Genomic DNA, 21896 nt, shown 5'->3' with positions numbered 1-21896 from the left:
ACTGAGGGACCTTACAGATAATTGTTTGTGACTTGTTCAGCAAATTCTTCCTCCTGAACTTATTTAGGCTTGCCATTGAATACTTATTGACTAAAGACATTTCAGCTTTAAATGTTTTATTAATTTGTACACATTTCTAAAAACATAATTCCACTTTGACATTATGGGGTATTGTGTGTAGGCCAGTGACACAAAATCTCAATTTAATCCATTTTAAATTCAGGCTGTATCACAGCAAAATGGGAAAAGGTTAAGGAGTGTGAATACTTTTTGAAGGCACTGTAGTTTTTTGTAGGATTTCACTCTCAAAATCACACTTATTTTTGAAAAATAACCGAAATGGGATGTTCTAAGTCCACAATGCTTAAACCATATCAGGAGACACTTTTTGATGTTGTGACTTTTTGATGTTGTGAAAAATCTACAAAATGTATTTTTTGGAGGGTGCAGTTGCCCTTTAATGTTTCTGTACTGTAGGCCTATAACAATGTAGTCAGTGGCGGCTCGCCCATTAGGGCATTAGGGGCCGTGCCCCACTTGTGATAGGTCCCCAAAAAAGAAAAAACTTGTGATAAAAAAAGTGACACTATTTTTATTTAACAAATATATATATATATATATATATATATATATATTGTATAATTCACGGATTATGTTTTAAATGCTCATAAAAGTGTGGTAAATGTTCAAAACTGTCACGCCCTGACTCTGGGGACTCGTATTTGTTGAGTCAGGGTGTGTATTTTCTGTGTGGTATGTTCTATGTTGTATTTTCTAGGTTTAGATCTAGATCGTCTAGATCTATGTTGGCCGGTGTGGTTCCCAATCAGAGGCAGCTGTCGCTCGTTGTCTCTGATTGGGGACCATACTTAGGTAGCCTATTGGCACTAGTGGGTTGTGGGATCTTGTTCCGTGTAGGTATGTTTTGTGTTCTACCTTGGACTTCACGTTTCGTTTGTTTATTGTCTTGTCAGTTGTTTATTCATTTAAATAAACATGTACGCATATCACGCTGCGCCTTGGTCCGTCCCGTTTATGAACGAACGTGACAGAAGATCCCACCAAACGAGGACCAAGCAGCGTGCCCAGGAGGAGCGAATAGCCATGTCCCAGGTGGGCAAATTGTGGTCATGGGAAGAGATATTCGCGGGGAAAGGGCCATGGGCGAAGGTAGATACCCAGGTAGGAGAGGAGCAACGGCAACGCAGAGGACGCCGGTCGAGGAGGAAGCCCGAGAGACAGCCCCAATAATTTTTTTTGGGGGGGGCTAAAGGGGTGGTCGGGGAGCGAGAGAGAAGAGCCCCGACCACTGCACCCGGTCGGTTTTCAGATTGGGTCCCTACGACCATGGGAAGAGGAGTGGGAACAGTATTATACTGAGGAGTCGGAGGATGACGACGACGACGAGGTTCTGTTCCCTAACTCGTGGGGGCTCCCGGAGGAGTCCTCACAGGAAGAGGAGTGCCGACGACGGAGACCCGAGAGGCAACCCCAAGAACATTTTGGGGGGGGGCACACGGTGTGGACGACGAGGCAGCAGGAGGCCGTTAAAGGGCGGGTCTGCAGGTTAGGAGAGGAGGCCACCATGTTACGGGGGCTATTGGTTCAGAGGGAGCAGGAGTTATTCGGTCAGAGGGAGGCGCTACAGGAGGCTATAAGGGAGAAGGAAAGTGTAGAGGCACGGCGAGAGGAGCTGGTTAGGCAGCAGAAGGAGCGGGGGTTAATAAAGGAACCCAGTCCCGCCCCTCGCACCAAGCCAGTGGTGCGCGTCGCCAGCCCGGCCCGGCCTGTTCCTGCCCCTCGCACCAAGCCAGTGGTGCGCGTCGCCAGCCCGGCCTGTTCCTGCCCCTCGCACCAAGCCAGTGGTGCGCGTCGCCAGCCCGGCCCGGCCTGTTCCTGCCCCTCGCACCAAGCCAGTGGTGCGTGTGTCCAGTCCGGCACGGCCCGTGCCTGTTCCACTGGTGCCTGGTCCGGCACCGGTCAGCTGCTCCACTCCGGAGCCAGAGCAGTCCGCTCCACCGGTGCCCAGTTCAGCTCCGGTCAGCTGCTCCACTCCGGAGCCAGAGCAATCCGCTTCACCGGGGTCCAGTCCAGCTCCGGTCAGCGGCTCCACTCCGGAGCCAGAGCAGTCCGCTCCACCGGTGCCTGATCCAACTCCGGTCAGCTGCTGCACTCCGAAGCCAGAGCAGTCCGCTCCACCGGGATCCAGTCCAGATCTGGTCAGCGGCTCCACTCCGGAGCCAGAGCAGTCCGCTCCACCGGTGCCCAGTCTAGCTCCGGTCAGCGGCTCCAGTCCGGAGCCTGTGCAGTCCACTTCACCGGTGCCCGATCCAGCTCCGATCAACGGCTCCAGTCCAGACCCAGACGTCAGCCCCTCTCCAGGTTCGGGGTCTCCCACACCAGGGTCCAGACAGGGCTTGGTACTTCGTGGGAGGAAGGAGAGGGGAAGCAGCGTGCCGAGGTCCAGACCAGACCAGGGGCGCAACAGGGAGGCGGAGAGTAAGTGGTCGTCACGCCCTGAGCCGGATCCGCCTCCGAGGCGGAATGCCCACCCGGTCCCTACCCTGTTATGTTTATGTTGTGCGGTCGGAGTCCGCACCTTTGGGGGGTACTGTCCTGACTCCAGTCAGTTATCTACCTTTAAAAAGCAGCTAGCTAGCTAGCTAGCTCCCATGCCAATTTCAAGTCTTCCTAAACTAACATGAAAGTTAACTGGCTAGCGAATCATGCTTTGTGACATTATGTTAGCTATCAATCCCCAGTTACATAATGTGTTTTCACTTATTGCATCTGCATGCTTGTTGCGTATTCCCTGGTGCACTTGTTCATTCGTGAGCTGGCTGCTCGTTCTAAATAGTATAATCTAATCTGTTCAAAACAGTGGCAGCATGTGCAGCAGTGGTCATTTGGTTTTTGACATGCAAAAGTGAAATAGGTGTATTTATACTGTTGTTCAAATGCACAGATCGCTTCATACAGTATATATTTTCTAAGAAACTACCAGTAGTTAAAAAACTTGGCATCATGTTTCTGTCATGATGCTTTGTTGACAACTCCAACCACCTCGCGCCCTGGATATTCAGCCAATCAGCAGCCACCGCTGCCCACAGTTTGCAAAACAAATGCCCTCCCGATTGATACAAATCATCATGATATAATTCTGCCAGGTAGGCCAAACTTTTTTGTTGCCTTAGTTAACTTTTACTGATAGATATCATAAATTGAAAGGACATCCAGCCATTTTTTCATCAAATAATTGTTGTATATATTTTTTGGGTACTTTGAGGGGTCTTAAAATTCAAAATCATTTTGCTATTTGATTTTGAATTTTAAGACCCCTTGAAGTATCAAAAACAAATATTTAAAAAAATCGTTATGAAATTTTTTATTTGGCCTTACTGCTATTAGCCCATACAAATGCATTGAATAACAGATTCCCTACATTGAACAACAGATGGTCCCCCCAAAAAAATCTAAAGGAAGTTTGTTCTGAAGTGTCTGTCCTATATCTGAGAGATATAAGAAAGATCGGGAAACATTTGTTATAAAAATGTGACATGTATTTTACCCCTTATTTGTGGCACTAAACACCTCCATATATAATTCCATTAATTTTTTTAACTGGTACTGGGGACCTTTAGACGAGTCTAGGGGTCATATTAGTGTGTAGCCCAAACTGTTCGGATGCTATTGACAGAAGTTGGCCAATCGGCTGTACCGACTTCAGACAAGTCCCAAGATGTAAGGGTTGGTGTGGGTGTGACCCAGGTGTGGTGCAGGATAGACAGTAAGCAGTAGGCAGAGATGGTGAAACAAGGATCTTTACTGGTGGTCCCAAAATCAGGATACAAAATAACGGACTTGTCACGACAAAATAAAGGAGGAGCAAATTGGTCCCAAAAACAGGCTGACAGCAAATATACGAAATATTAACTACGACTGAAAACAACAATGAATATGGGAGAACACTTCTCAAGTACCTGTACATATGTCTCGCGATCAGACACTGATTAGTACTGTTTAGCATCGAGAAACTAGCAGAGAAAACAGAGCAAGGGAACACAGGGAAGTGAGGGCATAAATACACAGGTGAACAGGTAGACACAGGTGACACCAATAGGATAATAATTAGTCCAGACTGTGAGTGAGGAGGTGCCTAAGATTGTCGGAGGATGACACCTAGTGGATTGCTCCGGAACTGCGACCCCCTCCTGTAACACAAGACGCTTGTAGGGGTTGTAGAGCAAAGCGGAGAACACCATCGTGTTCATGAGAGTCTCATATTTCCCCTCATAGAGGGGTCATAATAGTTTGTAGGCCAAACAGTTCAGAAGCTACAGATGATTTTGTGAGAAGATCGATTTTCGGGATGTCTCATGGTCCGACAAACATCGCTCTAGCTCTGTCACCTTTCACCGCAGATGCAGAAGTGCGACATAGGCGGATGTGATGGTTTGAGACGCATTCAATGCAAAAAAAACATTTATCTCTAGCTTAAACTGACAGATTTGTATGGACATTTTAGATTTTTGCGGGAGCACCTTAGGGGGTTAGACTCCTATGGGTTAAATATTTTGTCTTGCCCATTCACACTCTGAATCGCACACATGCACAATCCATGTCTCAATGCTTAAAAATCCTTATTTAACCTGTCTCCTCCCCTTCATCTACACTGATTGAAGTGGATTTAACAAGTGACATCAATAACCGACTAGGTGAAAAATCTGTCGATGTGCCCTTGAGCAAGGCACTTAACCCTAATTGCTCCTGTAAGTCGCTCTGGATAAGAGCGTCTGCTAAATGACAAAAAAATGTAAATGTAAAAATGGATCCTAGCTTTCACCTGGATTCACCTGGCTAGTCTGTGTCATGGAAAGAGCATGTTTTGTACACTCAGTGTATTTCACGTTTTTGTAGGCTACTTTGTTCTACATAATTGTTACGGCGTACACTACACTACTTTCATAAGCATCCGTGGGGATTAAGAAGTGAGTATACACAATGCCCACTGAGAAAGAAGTGGGTATACAGCGTATACAGTGCATCCCTCATCAATCTACACACAATACCCCATACTGGCAAAGCGAAAACATGTTTTTAGAAATATTTTCATATTGCATGTCAGAGAAAAAACCAAGCCATGAGGTTGAAGGAATTGTCCGTAGAACTCTGAGACAGGATTGTGTCGAGGCACAGATATGGGAAGGGTACCAAAAAATGTCTGCAGCATTGAAGGTCCCCAAGAACACAGTGGCCTCCATCATTCTTAAATGGAAGAAATGTGGAACCACCAAGACTCTTCCTAGAGCTGGCCGCCGGGCCAAACTGAGCACTCAGAGGAGAAGGGCCTTGGTCAGGGAGGTGACCAAGAACCCGATGGTCACTCTGAAAGAGCTCCAGAGTTCCTCTGTGGAGATGGGAAAACCTTCCAGAAGGACAACCATCTCTGCAGCCCTCCACCAATCAGGCCTTTATGGTAGAGTGGCCAGATTGCTAAAAGGCACCTAAAGGAGACCATGAGAAACAAGATTCTCTGGTCTGATGAAACCAAGATTGAACTCTTTGGCCTGAATGCCAAGCGTGATGTCTGGAGGAAATCTGGCACCATCACTACGGTGAAGCATGGTGGTGGCAGCATCATGCTGTGGGGATGTTTTTCAGCAGCAGGGACTGGGAGACTAGTCAGGATCGAGGGAAAGATGAACAGAGCAAAGTACAGAGAGATCATTGATGAAAACCTGCTCCAGAGTGCTCAGGACCTCAGACTGGGGTGAAGGTTCACCTTCCAACAGGACAACGACCCTAAGCACACAGCCAGGACAACGCAGGAGTGGCTTCGGGACAAGTCTCTGAATGTCCTTAAGTGGCCCAGCCAGAGCTCGGACTTGAACCCAATCGAACATCTCTGGAAAGACCTGAAAATAGCTGTGCAGCGACGCTCCCCATCCAACCTGACAGAGCTTGAGAGGATCTGCAGAGAAGAATGGGAGAAACTCCCCAAATACAGGTGTGCCAAGCTTGTAGCTTCATACCCTAGAAGACTCGAGGCTGTAATCACTGCCAAAGATGCTTCAACAAAGCACTGAGTAAAAGGTCTGAATACTTAAGTAAATGTGATATTTCAGTTTTTAATTTTTTAGAAATTTGCAAAAGTTTCTCAAACCTGCTTTTGCTACGTCATTATGGTGTATTGTGTGTAGATTGATAAGGGAATTATACATTTTTAACATCATTTTTAGAATAAGGCTGTAACGTAACAAAATGTGTAAAAAGTCAAGGTGTCTGAATACTTTCCGAAGGCACTTTACCTGCGTATAGACCCCACTACACCACTGGTTGCACCAGTAAATTATTAATCTTATCACCTAGAAAGACAGTTGTGAAAAGTTAACTGCTCTTACGTATTCTTGGGTGAAATCTATAAGATTCTGCAGGTCAATGTCATCCCGGTACGCCCGGATGTTGTTGTTGATGAAGAAGTTGAGCTGGTCCTTGATCCAGTCCTTGAAGACGAAGGCCAAGACTCCAGCTGTCAGCTCCAGGAAGAAGATGATCCCCAGGAACACGGAGAACTGGAACAGAGTGACATTGGCCAACACTTAATATGGGATACCCAGTGAGAAAAACTGGTTGCAATGACTTCATGATCAGGTTGTATACTGGTTGCGATAGGACATTTTGTAAATGTATTTTTATTATTTTCTATTTACATTTTTTTGTGGTCCATCCCCCCTCTTCGGAGGACAAAAATAACTTTGTTTTTACAGATTTTTCATTTTTTTGTTACATATACACTACCGTTCAAAAGTTTGGGGTCACTTAGAAATGTCCTTGTTTTCTAAAGAAAATCAATTTTTTTGTCCATTAAAATAACATCAAATTGATCAGAAATACAGTGTAGACATTGTTAATGTTGTAAATGGCTATTGTAGCTGGAAACGGCTGATTTTTAATGGAATATTTACATAGGCGTACAGAGGCCCATTATTAGCAACCATCAGTCCTGTGTTCCAATGGCACGTTGTCACGATTCAGACAGACGACCAGAGGACCACAATTGCGTCACACCAGAAAGTTTATTAAACTTAAGGGAAAAGGGAAGTAGGGAGTGAATGAAGGCTCCAGGGGTAACAGGGATCCCGTCCAATGCGCTGGGTCTGTGCCCCCCCAGTGGCAGCGATGCGTCCTATGAAGCCGGTGGTGGGTGGTCCAGAAGTCCTGGGGGAGACACAGACACAACAGGGCAGAATGAAACCAGGCAGCAGTACAGTTCAAGGGAATCCAAAATACGTAGTAGCAAGGCAGAAGGCTGGTCAGAGTTACCGGGATTGAAGAGTAGTCAGGAGTCGTAATGGCAGAAGCAGGTCTGGATCTCCTAAGGCAGAAGAGTATCCAAAAACAGGCAGGTCCGGGGTCACAAAACCAGGGGTGAGCCAGAAGCGCGAGCAAACAGGTTCGGGTGTGAGCTTTGCAGACGATCTGACACCGGAGAGCTGAAAGACAGGGCCTTAAATACTGGGAGAGGTTAGTGGGTAATGCAGCGCAGCTGGCAGAGTAATTAGAGCCGAGCAGAGCAGGGACAGGTGGAGCTAGTTAGGCTGAGTAGAGAGAGGGAGGTGAGCAGAGTGGAAGATAGTGGAAACCAATTAAGGTGGTAACCCGGTGGAGTGAGAGGGCTCATGACAGAACCCCCCAAGGACGGCCCCAGAAGTCCCAAGAGCAACACCACGCCGGGCGGGAGGAGGGGAGCCGGAGGAGGGCTAGAACTCCTCCGAGCGGTCCGAGTGAACGTCCTCATCCTCGGAGGAAGCCGGAGGGCCGTGGGTCGGGGAGATGGGACAGGTCCCGAGACAGGATCAGGCACAGGACAGGAAGCCGAGCGGGCCGGGACGGTTAGGGACCCCTCTGGGGCGGCCCCTACGGATTGCAGGTTGATCAGGATGCCGTTGGTGGAAAGCGGTGATGAGAGTCCTATCCACAATCCGACTAGCTGGCACCCAGGTCCTTTCCTCAGGTCCACAGCCCTCCCAGTCAATGAGGTACTGGAGACCCTACCCCCTCCGTCTGGACCGAAGCAGGCGACGACGGTGTAAACCAGACCACCATCGACGAGCCGTGGAGGAGGAGGACCAGGCGCAGCAGGGACCAGCGGACTCTCATGGATGGGCTTAATCTTAGACACATGGAAAGTGGGGTGCACCCTCAGGGAATTAGGCAGTTGGAGCCGGACAGCAGTTGGGCTAATCACTCTTATGATAGGGAATGGGCCAATGAACCGAGGTGCCAGCTTCTGCGACTCCACCCTGAGTGGCAGGTTCTTCGATGACAACCACACCCTTTGACCAACATGGTAGGTGGGAGCAGGAATTCTCCGACGGTTGGCCCCGGTAGTGTAGCTGGCAACGGACCTGAGGAGTGTGGCTCGGGCTTGTGACCAGGTGCGGCGACATCGACGGGCAAAAGCAAGTGCAGATGGGCAAGTAACCTCCCTCCTCCTGGCTGGCAAATAGAGGAGGCTGGTATCCATAAACACATTGGAAAGGGGACATACCGATGGCAGAGCAGGTCAGAGAATTGTGTGCGTACTCCACCCATGTCAATTGCTGCGACCAGGAGTGGGGGTTGCGTGAAGTCATGCATCGCAGTGCCTTCTCGAGCTCCTGATTAGCCCGCTCTGACTGCCCATTGGATTGGGGATGGAATCCGGAAGTCAGACTGACTGTGGCTCCCAGCAGGTGACAGAACTCCTTCCAAAAAGCGGAGGAGAATTGTGGACCACGGTCAGAAACAACATCCCTTGGCAGTCCGTGGATCCGGAAGACGTGTTCCAGGACCACCTGGGCGGTCTCCTTGGCGGTTGGGAGCTTGGGGAGGGGAATGAAGTGTGCCATCTTGCTGAAACGGTCAACGATGGTGAGAATGACGGTCATGCCACTTGAAGGGGGCAGCCCCGTGACAAAGTCAAGGGCGATGTGAGACCAGGGCGTCTGGGCACAGGCAGGGGCTGCAGCAATCCGGCTGGGGGCTGGCAGGACGACTTGTGTTGGTTGCAGATGGGGCAGGCTTGGACGAATTCCCGTACATCCTTCCTCAGAGAGGGCCACCAGAACCTCTGGGCGAGCAGGTTGTAAGTGCGGGTGGAGCCAGGGTGACAAGCTAGGCGGGAGTCATGTCCCCACTGAATGACCTGGGACCTCAGGTCTTCGGGGACAAAAAGGCGGTCAGCTGGGCAAGTGCTGGGACCTGGCTGGTTACGGAGAGCCTCCAGCACCTGTTCCTCAACAGCCCAGGTCAGAGCTGCAACGATGCAGGGACTTGGCAGAATCGACACAGGGTCCTTGGAGGGTGTCATCCTTCTGGAATTGACGGGAGAGGGCGTCTGGCTTGGTGTTGCGTGATCCAGGCCGGTATGACAGAGTGAAATTAAACCTGGTGAAGAACAGGGCCCAGCGGGACTGCCTGGAGTTCAACCGTTTGGCCGTGCGGATGTACTCCAAGTTCTTATGATCGGTCCAAACGAGAAATGGAATGGTGGACCCCTCCAGCCAGTGACGCCACTCCTCCAAGGCAAGCTTCACAGCCAGCAGCTCACGGTTCCCTATGTCGTAATTGCACTCAGAGGGGGACAACCGACGTGAGAAAAAGGCACAGGGATGGAGCTTCCTATCCTCCGCAGCCCACTGAGAAATCACAGCACCAACTCCCACATCCGAGGCGTCCACCTCCACAATGAATTGCCGGTCCACATCAGGCATCTGGAGGATGGGAGCGGAGGTGAACCTCACCTTGAGGGTACTGAAGGCTTTGTCGGCTGCTGGGGTCCAGGTGAAGGGTTGCTTGGTGCTGGTTAGAGCAGTGAGAGGGGCAGCAACGGTACTGTAGTTCCGGATAAACTTCCTATAGAAGTTAGCAAACCCCAGAAACTGTTGCAGCTTCTTTCTGTTCTCCGGAACTGGCCACGAAGTGACTGCTGATACTTTGGCAGGATCCATTTGGATACTTCCTTCTGCCACTATGTACCCCAGGAAGGCCACTGTCTTGACGTGAAACTCACATTTCTCTGCCTTGGCGTAGAGGGAATTCTCCAGAAGACGATGAAGGACTTGCTGGACATGGCGGGTGTGTTCAGACAGGTCTCTGGAGTAAATTAAGATGTCATCCAGGTAAACGAAGACAAACTTGTTTAACATGTCCCGCAGTACATCATTCACTAGAGCCTGGAACACAGCAGGAGCATTGGTGAGGCCAAAAGGCATAACCAGATACTCGTAGTGGCCTGTTGGTGTATTGAATGCGGTTTTCCATTCATCTCCCTCCCGGATCCGCACTAGGTGGTAAGCGTTTCTGAGATCCAACTTGGTAAAAACAGTGGCTCCCTGGAGCAACTCAAAAGCAGAGGTGAGCAGAGGCAGAGGGTAACGGTTTTTCACTGTGATGTCGTTGAGTCCCCTGTAGTCGATGCAGGGGCGAAGAGATCCGTCCTTCTTCCCCACAAAGAAGAAGCCAGCACCAGCAGGAGATGAAGATGAACGGATTAATCCTGCGGACAGAGAGCCATTGATGTAGTCCTCCATGGACTTTCTTTCAGGAGCAGACAACGAATAAAGACGACCCCTTGGAGGAGCTGTTCCAGGGAGGAGGTCGATGGCACAGTCGTACGGTCGGTGAGGGGGCAGAGATGTGGCTCTTGCTTTGTTAAACACCTCTCTGAGACCATGGTAGCATTCTGGGACATTGGAGAGGTCCGGAGCGGAGTTAGTAGGTACTGGCCGAGGGGGTAGTGCGGCAGCAAGCAGGCAGGTTCGGTGGCAGTCCTCTCCCCACTCCCTGATCACCCCGGTCACCCAGTCGAGCTGAGGTTGTGCCGGGCGGAGCCATGGGTAACCCAGGATGAGGGGTTGGCCTGGAGAGGGGAGCAGGTGAAACTGGATAGTTTCTTGATGGTTTCCGGACAGACCCATCGAGACCGGGGCCGTGACATGAGTGACCGATCCGAGTAAGTGTCCGTCCAGTGCCCGGGCAGGAATAGGAGGTGTCAAACGGAGGTTCTCCAGTCCCAGTTGGCGTGCCAGCTTGACGTCCATTATGTTGGCTTCGGCGCCAGAATCCACCAGAGCAGCCAGGGTGTGAGTTGAGTCAGAGAGGCGGAGGTGAACTTGCAGCAGGGGTTTGCGGTCGGAGGACTGGATGGTCATAGAACTCGACCGGACTCCCCCTACGCCCGTGAGCTTCGGCCCTTTAAAGGGCAGGTTACCACACGATGTCCATCACCTCCACAATAGAGGCAGAGGTTTGAGGTGAAGCGGCGCTGGCGCTCTGCAGGAGTGAGGGAGGCTCGCCCGATCTCCATAGGCTCAGACTGATCAAGCTGACCTGGGTGAGTGGCAGTAGATGACAGGAGCCCAGTCGGATCTCTCCGAATGCCGGTAGTAGGTGGACCTTGGCGCCCCCCTCTCACGGCGACGGGTCTGTATCCTTCTGTCGATCCTGACAGTCAGTGCGATGGCTTCATCAAGAGTGGAAGGCAGTTCATGGGAGACCAACTGCGTCCTTGATATAGTCAGCCAAACTATGGAAGAACGCGTCCACCAACGGTGGTGTGTTCCAAGAACTTCGTCTAGCCAGGGTTGGAAGTCGATGGAATGGTCTGCGACTGTACGTCTGCCTTGTCGAATACTGAACAGTTCACGAGACGCCTCTGCGGTGGGTGAATCCAGGTCAAACACCTTCAGCATCTCCTCAGCAAACAGGTCGAAGGTTGCACATGCGGGGTTTGACGTTCGAACTCTGCTGTTCCCCAGAGTCGAGCTCGGCCCGTCAGGTGAGTGATGGCATACCCAACTTTAGCCCCCTCCGTGGCGAAGGTCCTTGGCTGCAAGGAGAACTGAAGTCGACAGCTAGTCAGGAATGGCCGGACCTGGGTTGAATCGCCGTTGAACCGCTCGGGGTTTCCAATCTTGGGTTCGGGCAGCGGCTGCAATGACCGGGGCAGGTAACTCGGGGCTGGGCTGGTGGGCAGACTGGCTGGGGTAAGGTTGGTGAGTTGAATGAGCATGGCGAGTTGTTGTTGCTGCTGCTGAAACTGCTGCTCATGCTCATCGGTTTCCATGTCGGGGAAAGTGTGCGCTGAGTCCATAATGGTCGATCGTACTGTCACGATTCAGACAGACGACCAGAGGACCACAATTGCGTCACACCAGAAAGTTTATTAAACTTAAGGGAAAAGGAAAGTAGGGAGTGAATGAAGGCTCCAGGGTAACAGGGATCCCGTCCAATGCGCTGGGTCTGTGCCCCCCCAGTGGCAGCGATGCGTCCTATGAAGCCGGTGGTGGGTGGTCCAGAAGTCCTGGGGGAGACACAGACACAACAGGGGCGGAATGAAACCAGGCAGCAGTACAGTTCAAGGGAATCCAAAATACGTAGTAGCAAGGCAGAAGGCTGGTCAGAGTTACCGGGGATTGAAGAGTAGTCAGGAGTCGTAATGGCAGAAGCAGGTCTGGATCTCCTAAGGCAGAAGAGTATCCAAAAACAGGCAGGTCGGGGGTCACAAAACCAGGGTGAGCCAGAAGCGCGAGCAAACAGGTTCCGGTGTGAGCTTTGCAGACGATCTGACACCGGAGAGCTGAAAGACAGGGCCTTAAATACTGGGAGAGGTTAGTGGGTAATGCAGCGCAGCTGGCAGAGTAATTAGAGCCGAGCAGAGCAGGGACAGGTGGAGCTAGTTAGGCTGAGTAGAGAGAGGGAGGTGAGCAGAGTGGAAGATAGTGGAAACCAATTAAGGTGGTAACCCGGTGGAGTGAGAGGGCTCATGACACACGTTGTGTTTGCTAATCCAAGTTTATCATTTTAAAAGGCTAATTGATCATTAGAAAACCCTTTTGCAATTATGTTAGCACAGCTGAAAACTGTTGTGCTGATTAAAGAAGCAATAAAACTGGCCTTCTTGAGACTAGTTGAGTATCTGGAGCATCAGCAATTGTGGGTTCGATTACAGGATCAAAATGTCCAGAAACAAATAACTTTCTTCTGAAACTCGTCTATTCTTGTTCTTCGAAATGAAGGCCATTCCATGTGAGAAATTGCCAAGAAACTGAATATCTTGTACAACGCTGTGTACTACTCCCTTCACAGAACAGCGCAAACTGGCTCTAACCAGAATAGAAAGAGGAGTGGGAGGCCCCGGTGCACAACAGAGCAAGAGGACAAATACATTACTGTGTCTAGTTTGAGAAGCAGATGCCTCACAGGTCCTCAACTGGCAGCTTCATTAAAAAGTACCCGCAAAACACCAGTCTCAACGTCAACAGTGAAGAGGCGACTCCGGGATGCTGACCTAGGCAGAGTTGCAAAGAAAAAGTCCAGTGTCTGTGTTCTTTTGCCCATCTTAATCCTTAATTTTTATTGGCCAGTCTGAGATATGGCTTTTTCTTTGCAACTCTGCAAAGGTCTCTTTCATGACGACATCAAAAAGTAATATCTGGTCAACCATATTACAACCTGATAAAGACATAGTTTTCTGGTTGTTACAAAGATGTTAACAAAACATAAAAGACATCACAATATAATAAAAGACGTCATTAAGACATAACTGCGAGCAATAGTTAAGTATTGACAGGGGGAGGAAAAATACTTCCAATGTTATGTCATAAAAAGGAGAACATACAAACTTGAGCAGGAAAGAGTTCTCCCTCAGTGCTCCGATGCAGCCGGCAAAGCCAAGGATGAACATAACTCCTCCCACCACCAGGAAGAGCCAGACGGGGTCAAAGCCTCCCAGGTCTGTGATGGACGAGATGTTGGAGAGCACACCCTGGAGTTGAGAGACCGAGACAGAGACAGAGACAGAGACAGAGACAGAGACAGAGACAGAGAGATCACTAGATATAATAGACTCATGAATAGTCAATTAGTTATTTTTTTTTACTCATAGTCAATCATGTCAACTGTTTTATAGAGTTTGAAACATGGAGGTTGGAGACCTTATTGAACATGGAGACCTTATTGGACATACAAAAAACAATTCCACTCCAGGACTCTCATGACAAAGATACAAGCATACAGTATATTGTACAAGGGCTCACACATGCACGCACACATCCACACCCGGATATGTACACGCACACACATATATGCATGCACACACACACCGCCTTCATGACAGCTTGGAAATATGAGCCAAACAAGGAGCAAACATACTGAAACTGTGAATATGTCCAATCCATTCAGGAACCATTGTGAAGTCATGCTTCCCACTGGAAAAGTCCAGTGTTTTCACCTTTTTTTACAGAAAGGATCGCATGCAGGGCAGATGGGTGTGGAACACTATTTAACATGGGTCAGTCTCATCATAGACTTATAAACCTGTGATCTATTACCATGGCATATGACACTTCTTTATTGGTAGAACAGAAATAATACATAACATAGGATCTCTTCTGTAACACTTTACTTAAAGCCTGCAAGCTTAATGCTTTATAACTTGTTATAAGCATGTATGTGAACATTTATAATGTCTTATAAACAGGCTTATAAAGTCTTTATGTATGAACATTTCAACTGACTCAAATTGGCTGGTATTTAGTCTGGAACTGCATCATAATGCACTATACCTGCAGACACTTGCAAAGTGTAACAAATTATTTGAGCAGTCAGCTAGCAGATCATTAGTTATCTAGAGGATACAGGACACCCAGGGATCTCAGCTGGACTCACCTTCCCGCTCCATGCCCAAAGCCCTATGCCAAGGAACGCCACTCCAAGTAACTGTGAAAAGAGAGACAGAGAGAGAGAGAGAGCAGAGAGAGAGAGAGAGAGAGAGAGAGAGAGAGAGAGAGAGAGAGAGAGAGACAGAGACAGAGACAGAGACAGAGACAGAGACAGAGACAGAGACAGAGACAGAGACAGAGACAGAGAGAGAGAGAGAGCAGTATTTTAGATATGAGTTATTAATATAAATCTAAAGACATCCTCTCTGGCTTATCCGACTGAGGTGACCAGTTGTGGTTAAGGAAAATGATTCAACCATTAATCAATCATCAAGACATGAGAAATGTACGCAGATATGCTGTACTGAATGTTGTTGAGGTTAACATCTACCAATTATTGCTCATATGTAGGAGGATTCCTCAAATGTTCCGGCCAGGAATTTAGAACTGCCATAACTCTATGGAGGGGGACTAATGTGCAACGCAAAATTGTGTGAACCCTGAAATAATGTGAGCAAAAAATACTACAGCACAATAACCTCCTGCATTTCCCTCAACGCATACTACCAATACTGCTAAAAAGCTATTGATGAGGGAAAAAACTGTGTAGGCATTTTATTAACTGGGTTATCATCTTGTGCTAAAGCACATGGACTGAACCACTGTTTATGTTATGGTATGGCTTTCTAGGGCCTCCTACACTAGGATCAATCTTTAAACAATTTGAAAGCATAATAAAGGAAGCACAAGTTTTCTGCAGAGATCCAGTTTGCTCTTTCAGTGCTTTGATTTAAGAACAGGTCATCTGTGTGCCATGTAAGCTGAAATAATAACATTGTAAGTATGACATGGCCTTACACTAAAACACAGCTAGCTGGTACAAGAGCTAATACTGTTGAACTAATTCAACAGATCTTAACAAACAGAGCCCAATGGCCCTGTATCTCTTCCTGCCCTCAAGATGGTAAAATTATAAAATAAATGGCTCTGCAATAAATTGATATAAGAAACTTTTTGATATGACGATGACCACAAGAGTCGGTAAAACAGCACAAACAGATCTTAGACCAGGATAGATTAGGCCTTGACTAGTTCTGGACTAAGAGCACTCTAAGGGCCAGTTTCCTTGATACAGATTAAGCAAAGTGAAGAGAGATTAAGCTCAAATTGAGATTGTCCATTGAAAATTATTATTAGTCCAAGAGGCTTATATTCAGGAAACTGGCCCAGAATCTCCAAATAGAAAGCGCTTTTAGTCCAGGACTAGGCTTAATTTTGTCCGGGAACCTGCCTACAGGTTTTATATCTATGGATCTACATCCTTACAACAGAAGTCATATATCGTTAATTAATATAGTACACATCCATCCGTAACAATTAGATTTGCCTCACTGTGTATTAGAGTGCTGTAGTGTACATTTACCGGATGTTCACTCCATCTGTCAGGTTATGCTGTACAAGATGTGATGATCTACCGTACATGAAAATAATAATTAGCCCAACATTTTTTTTTTTTTATAAGACAAGGATTCCATCAGTAGTCTACTGAATGTGAATCTAACCTATCAATCAGCACGGGAACATCTTACAATGGTAACAAATGGTAGGCTATGGGAAGCACTGTGTCAACAGATATCACGACTATACCAGGGTATACTGTGACTCAAACAATCAATCCGATTGATAATGGTTTCACTTCGAAGACATAGTCGAAACACGTTACATGCACCATATCTGCATTTGTTTTCTGGTCTTTTTGGAGTGTTATTGATGGTGAAAATTATATAACGTGTTACAACTTCCAATACATTTTATGGTACAAGGATACCCTCTCTATTTTGGATATAGATGTAATTCATGCCCCGTTATCCTTTAGTGCCACTCGACCTATTGTCACTTCAGTGAGGGCAATTGGCAATCATGAATTTTGGGTTCCACTTTACATTGTCCCTTAGGATAGACTATAATAGAATATATACACTATTGTACATTTCATAAGAAACTGAAATGTGTATACTGTATATCTCAACCTGCCCCCCATATACTGTATATACAAACACACACACGTTGAGAGGTGCAGTGTCAGCCACAGAGCAGCTCTCCCTGGATGGAAAGCAGTTTAGAGTGTAAATGCCTTGCTCAGATGCACGGAAATGCAGTTGATGGTACCTGCCAGTTCAGTTCCCACTTTTATTTTCGCCTGGCCGGAGGCTTAACCAACAACCTTCCAGCTACTGGATCCAACTGACAACCTGCCGCAATGTAGGCAGGCACAATGCAATTACTAAATAAATTTTCCCATTAATCAGTATTGTGACAGTAGACTACTTAGGCTACAACTTATAATACATGTTTATTTTACAGCATTACATTTATAAACTCAGCTCAATCCTTGAAATTCTGCATATCGCAAACATATGCGTTAACAACCTCCTAACTCTTACACTGTAAACTTCCCCTCACTCACTCCATATTAGATTATACCCCCATCTAATACCATTAACCCCTTTGCCTCCAGATCAGCCTGATTTAACCTTCGAGGAATGGAGTTCACCACAAATCGAAAACGTTCCACAGGGGTACACCACGTATCCCCTGCCATTAGCCTGTTCCGTTTACACTAGGCAGGATGGGTCCATACTCATCTTTTCCCTTATATCCTACTCTGCCATCAGCATGCGCATAACCAGATTCATAAACCGGGCAATGTTTTTCCCACTCCTCAATTGTGTCCAGTGCTGGTGATTGCATACCGCTACTGCTTCTTCTTGTTTTTATAAGTAACTTTGTATTGCTGCAATACCCATCCTACAACATTTGTGCGTTCCATGCTATTTCCACCCTGTTATACTCCTTATTTGTCTGTTTTTGTGGCACTTGTTAGCTTTCTCCATTCTTTTACAATTCTCCTTAACCTCTCTCATCACAAGCTGTTTTCACCCACCCAGGACTGCAGCTAACTGGATGTTTCACTGTTTATCGCTCTCATTCTCTGCAAACCCTAACACTGTCTTGCTCGAAAGCTCCAACTCTCTGATCTGATCCGGCCTACGCCTGGCAGTAACGTTATTTGTCTATTTGTGGCACCCCTGTTAGCTTACCACCCCTTATTCTTTCAATTCTCCTTCGACCTCTCATCAACAAGCTGTTTTCACCCACGACTGCAACTGACTGGATGTTTTCTGTTTGTCTGCACCATTCTCTGTAAACCCTAGACACTGTCTTGGTAGAAAAGTCAGAGGCGGCCGTTTCTGAATACTGGATCCACACGCCTGGCAATGACGCCACCACACTCAAAGCTGCTTGTTTTGCCCATTCTATCATTCAATCCAACAGTAACTGAATGCCTTGATGCCTGTCACCACACGCCTGCCAGCCACAGCCACTTGACTCACTGTCTGTAAACCATCAATTTCGCCCAGGCAGGGTATACTCTATATAAACTGGTCGAGTTAGTGTATATCTACTATAGGCCATATACATATGGCCTATGCAGTATGGCTATAGGAGTTCAGTGGAGAATGCATTCATTTTCACAGATTTTGAGCAGGCCTCAGTTCATGCTACCCAGCCTACTGGCAATTGATTTGATGTTCATAAGGCCAAGAAGCCATTGTATTAGATAAAAGTTATTTTTCTCAATATGTGTGCATGTTGTTGCATAATTATCACACACAATAGTTGCCAAGATCTTGCAAAATGTCTGTGGATAATATTATCGGATATCTGCTATACTTACTAATTAAGAGTGCCATGAGCGAAGTAGGCCTACAGATTTAATGACCCAGAAAAAATAAATGACAGTATAGCATGTCCTGAATGGATACTTATAATGACACGAGCAGAAGAAGCTGTTATCTAGGTCAGACCTTTATCAAATAATAACAATTCTATTTCAGTTAACGTTGCCCTTCACCAGTTAGCTGTTAGGTCGCGTACGTTGGTCTCCACAATCAAGCACCTGTCAATATGTTAATAATGAATGTTAACACAATGTGCACTGCATTCCGTTCAATTCGTTCAATAGTCTTATTTATTATCCCTTGATATAACATAAAAAAAATTAATACTACAAATTATTTTATTTTTATATGTGAGCGCATTGAGTTGAAAACCATTTTCAATATGATGTGATAGTCTGTAAACCATGTTGTTGCAAAAAAACAATCATATAACTTACCCAAAATATTATGTTGATCCAATGCGAAGTATTTGATGCAATAACTTATTTCCCATAGAGCCTTGATACTTTCCAGCAGACATCACTGGCTCATGTTACAATCGCTCCACCAGAATGGACTCGTCACTTCAATCTGGTTTGGGTTCGGCAGATCGTTTCGGAAAAAACCCGCAGTTAACGGTTCCAACGGTAGAAATGTTCAAAATTGTTCCAGCGTGTAACTAACGTTCGGGCATCTGGCCTCTTTGACATGCATGGGGTACAAACTATCTGCTTTAAAACAAATATCAATATCGTATCCTGTTTTATTTTATTTTTCTTCCCAGTACCTACAAAGGCAGCAGACCAATTAAAACCTTTCGTCTATCTGGTCCATGATCTTGACATGGCTTTATTGAGTGGAATGCCTTTCTCAAACAAGAGCTTTTCCTGTCATGACTAGAAGGAATTCCTACAATACTGTATGCACGGTTCAAACAACCCGAACTCAACATAACTCGAAATCACACTTTACGGCTTCAAGTGCGTTCATAACAACTGGGAAAAATGGATTTGAACGGTGATCGCTCAATTCCTTTTTCCAAATCCACACGACCTAAAGTTCTGACGTCGCGTTTGACCTCTATTTTTCCCGGGTTCTAGTTGTTTTTTAACGAGGCAATAGACCTATGCCGAAAGTCTTACCAACTGTGAAAGCTATGAATCCCTATTACGTTCAATGTTGCATATTTTCCATTAATTTCTCTATCAATTCGCCCTTGCCTCCATCTAAGCAACACATTTAATTTTAATTTTGCGGCAGGAAGTAAGTCTACAAAATAGTCCCTATTCCTTAACGATTCAAGTGCAAACAAAACTGTGTTGAGTCAATGTTTAATCTATATATTGAATGTTATTAAAATCATCTCATTCTATATTCTCCACCGCCACTGGGCTTCCTCTCACCACCATATTTGGTGACGAGTGGCAGCACTTGTGGATGCTTCACATTTATGCATCTGGTGAAATATGCTCATTGTTCTCTGACACCCTGCTACCTGGTTTTCATCTCTCTACTTTATATTAGCGCAACCAAGTCTTTGTTGTGACTTGCAAGCAGCCCGGCCGAGTTGCATATTCAAGCGAACACTCCTTGTGATAATCAAGTTGACAAATTAGTTAATTGTTTTTGGGGAAATATGTAATGGATGATTATCAAATTATTGTTTGAGAGACAATATAATGTTTGCCTGTTACGCTGTTGTTCGTGAATGAAGAACTACAATTTGACATGTTGTGTCGTACCGTCAGCAGCTCTTATTCCATTACATCAACCATATCACCTGCATTTCTTACTGTCCCAAAGTTTCACCAGGTTGGGCTTTGGAAGGCATTTCTCTCACTGTGTTATGAGGATACTGTTCTCAAGGTACATCCTTGCTAAAACTGTCCTTTAATTACTAGACTGAGATAGTATCCCAGGGCAGGGCTGTGTCAGCATTCAGTGCAGGTGCAAGCAGCATCTAGGAAATTCTGCCTGCCCGCCTCTGAGAATTGTTATTTTGAATATGCCTATATATTTTCTGCTAACATACTCATATCACCCAAATGATAGCAAGCTAGTTGCCTCCTAAGACATAGTTGAGATCGGTAAAAGGGTGGGCTATGTTGGTGGTGGTGATAGATGATGTAAATCTGCTAGTTGCTTCAGCTCAATCATTTTTACTGATTGTGATTTATCTTCAATTCTCTAAATAATGACTTCATAGTATATTCTCTCTCATGATGATATATGTCTGCTGGCTAGTGGCCTGTGTGAATCTTTATTATGTTGTGATTAATAAATCAACTACCTCTATTGCTGATACACATGTGCTCCCACTGAGGAAAGGATGGTGAGTCAGAGAATTGGTGTTCTGTGTGTGTCCCTTCCCTCTCTGCTCACTACACGTATCAGCCAACCAACAATATTGATAAGTAATTAAATTAAATGTTATAAAGTGTTAATCATGTTCAACTACCTGTTCAATAGCGTATAGGCTGGCTTAGCACAACGGGAAAAGGAAGGGATTTTTTTCTAATCAATTATATCACGGCAACCCAGTAGTTATCAAGTGTTGTAATCACAGTCGCTTCTGCTAAATGTCAAAATCAGGCTAAAGTAAATTGCTTCAAAATGTTTACTTCCGTTTTTGAGGCGATTTCGAATCAGACGAAAATGCCCAGAAGTCTCTCATGCCTGTCATGTAAAATCTATTTTTTCAAATTTCAAAGCTTTCAATACATTCTCTATGGGTGTCTGTGGAAGCTTGCACTTCTGACGCTTTAAGTCTCATACCTGGCCAGTAACCATGAAACGTAACTAAGAAATATACTGGCGTCTCTGTTGCACCTGCAGTGTGGCGTTATCTTATGTTTTTATTTGTACACTTAGTGAGGTATTTTATGTTTTAATTTATACACTTAGTTTACAAACATTCTGCCAACCATGGATTTCCAGTGGTGGGTTTGGACTGATCTTACTTGTTGATCGTGTACATACCGGCTACAACGGACTAAGAAATAGTAAACGTTGCTGGCAGCGGAATCCAGCCACAGCTGGGGGCTTGGCTGGATAGGCAGAGTCCCGGACAGAGAAGTGGGAGCCGGCGGCTTCACCCTGGTCAAGCGGACCGCGATCTGACGATCCCACAGGAAAAATGTCGATCCTGGTAAAGGCGACTCTGTACCCCGAGCCCACATTGAACTGCTTTCTGTGTCCTGCGACCTTACTATCTGCCCCGTGGTTCCCCCAATTGTTTATTTGCGTTGGCCTTGCAATGATAATCACAAGTTTGCACAGAACTAGACCAAGTAGAGACTTTGGACAGGAGTGGATATGTATAATAAAGGCAGTTTATTCAGAGGTAAAGATATCTGGAATCGCGTGCACGGACTCATTAGTCAAACTCTTAAGGAGCTATCTGAAGAAAGCCCAGAAAACGTGTGTGCAGACATTTTATACAATAAATGATGTAGGTTGAATCTAGATT

At 46.3% G+C, this 21896-nt stretch overlaps 1 protein-coding gene across 1 annotated transcript in view; it reads right to left on the bottom strand.

The window, feature by feature from the left end:
- The window catches only part of LOC121562227 (tetraspanin-5), a 56730-nt gene that overhangs the window by 14591 nt on the left and 20243 nt on the right, over positions 1 to 21896 (bottom strand). The window contains exons 3-4 of the mRNA XM_045206309.1: positions 13664 to 13810; positions 6402 to 6572 (exon numbers count right to left, since the gene is read on the bottom strand). Coding sequence (XP_045062244.1) covers positions 6402 to 6572; positions 13664 to 13810 — 318 coding nt within the window. The remainder of the gene's footprint in view (positions 1 to 6401; positions 6573 to 13663; positions 13811 to 21896) is intronic.

Source organism: Coregonus clupeaformis, chromosome 22 (assembly GCF_020615455.1).
Source record: "Coregonus clupeaformis isolate EN_2021a chromosome 22, ASM2061545v1, whole genome shotgun sequence".
Lineage (NCBI taxonomy): Eukaryota > Metazoa > Chordata > Actinopteri > Salmoniformes > Salmonidae > Coregonus > Coregonus clupeaformis.
Note: the sequence above shows the minus strand (reverse complement) of the source record. Positions and strands in the feature narration are given on the sequence as shown.